The sequence below is a fragment of the Diospyros lotus genome, chromosome 7, assembly GCF_014633365.1.
Source record: "Diospyros lotus cultivar Yz01 chromosome 7, ASM1463336v1, whole genome shotgun sequence".
Lineage (NCBI taxonomy): Eukaryota > Viridiplantae > Streptophyta > Magnoliopsida > Ericales > Ebenaceae > Diospyros > Diospyros lotus.
In genome coordinates this window covers 21,848,669-21,853,143 of record NC_068344.1, presented here as the reverse complement: position 1 = coordinate 21,853,143, position 4,475 = coordinate 21,848,669, and the positions used below count along the sequence as shown (strand labels likewise).

General features: G+C 37.8%; 1 protein-coding gene across 1 annotated transcript; it reads right to left on the bottom strand.

Annotated features, from left to right (window-relative positions):
• Positions 1-529: 529 nt before the first annotated feature.
• Positions 530-1,862, bottom strand: LOC127806735 (uncharacterized). Its single transcript, XM_052344212.1, has 2 exons — positions 1,744-1,862; positions 530-1,558 (listed from the first exon to the last, which is right to left on the bottom strand). The coding sequence occupies exons 1-2, from the start codon at positions 1,801-1,803 to the stop codon at positions 965-967; spliced, it is 654 nt and encodes a 217-aa protein (XP_052200172.1). The 5' UTR covers positions 1,804-1,862; the 3' UTR covers positions 530-964.
• Between the last annotated feature and the right edge of the window lie 2,613 nt (positions 1,863-4,475).

The following is a 4,475-nucleotide window of genomic DNA, read 5'->3' as shown; positions in this document are numbered from 1 at the left end:
TTGACTTATAATAACTGGTCCATGAAACCGAACGGAACTTTCAATATTTCTGTACCAATTGTCAAACTAAATTGAGCTACCTTCAATTGATCTACCAAGGAATATTGTGGGGCTATGCTGTAGATAAGCTTTTTAAAACCCAAATTAAAAAGATGCAGCAACTGACCTTACTCTTAGCATTACTTTCGTCCAATCAGGCTTTATCTCGAAAATTTTCAATTATTTGCACGTTTTATTTTTAATATATACAAAAGAATTGAAAGTTCCCATTATTGGGCCTTTGCATGTAAGCGAAAGAGATGGAATTATGTGCCATTTTAGTGGCAGACAGAGGCCATGCAATGGTAGTTGCATATGGCCACATCTTTGATTGCTTGTTCTGCTCTAATGTACCCACCATCATCATCTACTTTAACCCCCCCAAAAAATAATATTAAGTTATAAATAATTTAAAAACACACACACACACACACACAAAAGCAAGGCAGAATGTGACACATTGGGCATCAATTATAACATCACTTGCATAACCACAAACCAACTCTCATAAACTGTGACAACATGCCCCAGAATCACACTCTACCAATAAAGATACATTTTGATATAATTGTGCTTTTTTTTTTTTAACACAATCCAAGCCTGCAACTTAAGATATCATTACACACATATACATATGTATATATACATATATATAAGATTAGGGTTACAGAAAAAGAAAGACAAAATAAGGTCTCAATCAGGCAGGAAAATAAGTAAGGTTAAATTAAGGCTGGCTTTGAATGTTCTCTCTTTGTCTTGAGAGGTTAATTAGGTTGCTTGGTTTCTAAGACACTCTTTTTACAGATAGTAATTAGCTCAATCATGGCCATCCCTCTCATGCTGAATTAGACCACTAATTTCCATGTTTTAACAGTACGGAAAGGATGGCAAATGGCAGCAAAATCTTGTGAACACTAGGGATTGGTCAAATGGTCAGTGGACTCACCAGACTACCGCTTTCAGACAATTGTTTCTGAGCATCCTTTTGGTGCTTGCCTTTTGGGGGAGAATAAGCGGCTGTCCTCTTGTTGCTGACACAACAGTACTCCCGCCGGATAACCGGCGGTGCCGCCAGTGGCGGCGGCGGGATGTCGGTGGAGTTGAGTTGCGGCGGCGGGTGCTGCCACTGGGGGAGCGGTCCGGCCAGCAGCAGCGTCTGCAGCAGCGGCCCGGCCTCCATCACCGCCTGCAGGAACTTGCCATTTTCCGGGAAAGGCTTCTTTCCAGGAAAATTCCCGTCCAGCTGATCACTAACGGCCGTGGTTTCATCTTCCAGTACTTTCTGTTCGTCTTCTTCTTTTCCGGCAGCTTGAAGCTGGTGCCGGAGGAGGGAAATCTCAAGCTTGAGCATTTGGCACCTTTGGCGGGCCTCATCTCTTTCCTTGACGGCCATTGTCAGGAGATCTTTGAGATGAATGAGTTCATCTCCTTTTCTTGCAATTTGCTCGTGAGCAGCCATGATTGTTGTCTCCAGCTCCAGAGTTGTGTACAGAAGAGACCGCCTCAAATCCTCAATTCCCTTCAGATGAACAATGATCATCATTCATTCATCACAAAAACAAAGAAAGAAAATTCAAGACTTAATTACTGCGTACCCATGATTAACAAAGATTCATATCGCTTCCATTCATTCTTTAGTAAAAGATCTAATTAAAAACTTGTAATAGAAAAGATGAACATATATGCAATGAGATATCTACCTACCTCTTCCTTTTCCTGGAAGTGACAATAAGCCCAACTGAGAGGGCTGCATTGGTCCTCCATTTCTGGCTGTTAATTTGGTTGGTTAAAAGCAGAGAGAGAGAGAGAGAGAGAGAGGTAGATACCTAATTAAGAATACTACTGGTTCCTTCTCGCTTCTTATACGATATGAAGTAGGCTGCTTTTCTCTTTTTCTCTTTAGCTTTCATGGGGACATATATGGGGCAACCGGCATGGAATACAAAATTCAAAAGGCCAAAGCAATGAAAAAGGCCAAAATGCTTCCTTGTAAATTTCTAGTCTTGGTGCTCAAGGGCAACAATTTTAGGGGCCAATTAAATTAATATAGCATCGGTGTGGAATTAACCAAATTAAATGGTATATCAGGTTGTAGTTTCTTCTTGTTAAATTGTACATTTTTTCTCATCTTCACATTCATTATCTCTTGACTTTTCTCACCGAATATTTCATGATTCACACAGATCTAAAACAACCAAATCTCACTATTGATCAGACAGTACTTAATTTTTTTGTGAGTCCGTTCTTTATTATTGCGTGAATTCATAGTCCAAATCCATAGGGTTCATCATCTTCTCTCAAGAAAAACAAAGCAAAACCCAAAACAGCCAGGCCAGCGCAGGGTACTGCCAGCTGCTTAAGCTTTTTTTATTTTTTATTTTCTGAATTTAATTACTTTTTTTTTTGGGAATAAAATCTTCAAATTATTTTATTTTATGTAACATTAATGGTTCTAATAGAATCAATAAAAATTGGGAGGCCAGCAAAGATACCAACCAGTGTTGGAAATGAACATGGGGCCAATATCAGTTAGTAGATTCCTCAGTCAGAGTAAACAAGGGGGAAAGGTTCAATACGATGAAATGATTTAAAGTGAATAGATTAATATCATGGACCTCTTTTTCCCCCTTTCGGAGCGTATTCTTTCTTGGGTTTAATTTCTCCTTTTGACCCCCAACGACCCACCTCTACATCAGGCACAAGCCACTGCCCCATCTACTAGGTTTGGGGGGCTCTTTTTGTGCCCTGGGTTCTATTTGGCCTTGGAAGTCGGGCCAACTTCCAGGGCAACTACTAATAATAGCACCACTATAGCAAATCGTAAAATGGACTGAATTTTTGTTTTTTTAACACTCTTTGACACAATGTAAAGCTTCTGGTGACATGGTTAAAAAATATAATTGAATCTCCTTCGAAATATTATCTAATTTGACTCAAAAGATGCATATATATATATATATAACGTATGAGGGGAGCTAGAGTTATAATATATAAAGCTGTTTCCTTCCGCCAGTGGAAGAGGAGATAAAACCGCGTTTCGGAAGAGGAGATGGATAATGCATGGTGCGTGGCGTGGGGTATAGGTTGGATCCCATGGGTCCCACCACTTGGTGGATATTAATTAATTATTATTATAACAATTAAAGTGGATATATCCATCATCCATCCTTGAAATGAAAACAAAGTCGCGTTGTTTGGCGTCCCATATCCTGGATTCAACTCTCTATCCTTAGGTAATTCAACCTCTGCTTAATTTCCCTTCTTGCTTCAACTCATTTACATTGTCTTTGGGAGATTGTGATATTGCCATAAAAATGGATTAAAAGCAACTTCTTGGCTTAATACATAAAAAGAGTCTATCCAGTATTAAAAAATATGGTCTTTAGTTGTTAAATTAAAATTTTGACATATTTCATCCTTTAACCATTTCTTTTTGTCACTTTGAGTCCTTGGGTTAGTTTTCATTTAAGTGTAAATTACACGCCCCTTACAAGCGTATAAAAGGGATGAAATATAAATAGGTAAGCAAATTTTAGAAGATACTTGGATTGAAAATTAAAAAAAAAAAAAAAAAAACTAAACTCTCAAACCCAAGATTTCACCCACGGCTGCCTTTCTATTTGCCACTACTATTCTTCCAAACTTATTACTGTGCTCCGCTTATCTTCAATAACTTTTTGTCAACATCAATTATCCCTAGTTACCATCACTGTCATAACTGAAACTCTAAATCTCACCAATAAATTAAATTAATTTATTTATAAGGGATAATGCATAAATATTTAATTTGATGTGTATAAATTAATTTGAAATATTTGTCTTACTTGTTACCATTAATTGAATCGTTAACTTTTAATTAACGGAAGGATTTAAGGTGATGGGAAAAAATGGTTAAAAAAGGAAATAAGCCAAAATTTTAGTTAAAAAGTTAAATACTACATTTTTTAATAGTTCAAAGGTGTCTTATGTATTAAGCCAAATAAAATTAATTAAAACAATGTATAATCCTTGTCCTATAATATAGTGACACACATAATAGATCGGTGCTCATATTATTAGAACACGTTAGTATATAAGCCCAATTAAAACGATTACCCTAGCCGACTAATGAAAGCAAAGAGGGACCGTCCTCAATAAAATTGATATAACATGGTACAAAAAGCACAAAATTAAAAGTTAAAGAACAAGTCGATCGAGATCAATCGAGTTGACCCAACAACGAAAGGATGTAAAGGCCCGCAACCTAGCCTTAGCAAACGTTGGGGGCAACCCCGTGGCCTAATCAGGGCAACCACAAGGGCACGTGGCCTGCTAAGGCAATCTCGAGGGCACACCACAACACATGTAAGTCGATCGGGGGTGGCACCCCCATAGCTGTGGGAGCCATAAGAGACCCACTACAACAAAAATGATTTGTTGATGCATCTATTTTAAGG

Bases quoted from the DNA above. Each gene is read 5' to 3' on its own strand.
- LOC127806735 (XM_052344212.1), bottom strand. From the start codon at position 1,803: ATGGAGGACCAATGCAGCCCTCTCAGTTGGGCTTATTGTCACTTCCAG. The intron at 1,559-1,743 runs GTAGGTAGATAT...GTTCATCTGAAG, and splicing joins ACTTCCAGGAAAAGGAAGAG to GGAATTGAGGATTTGAGGCG.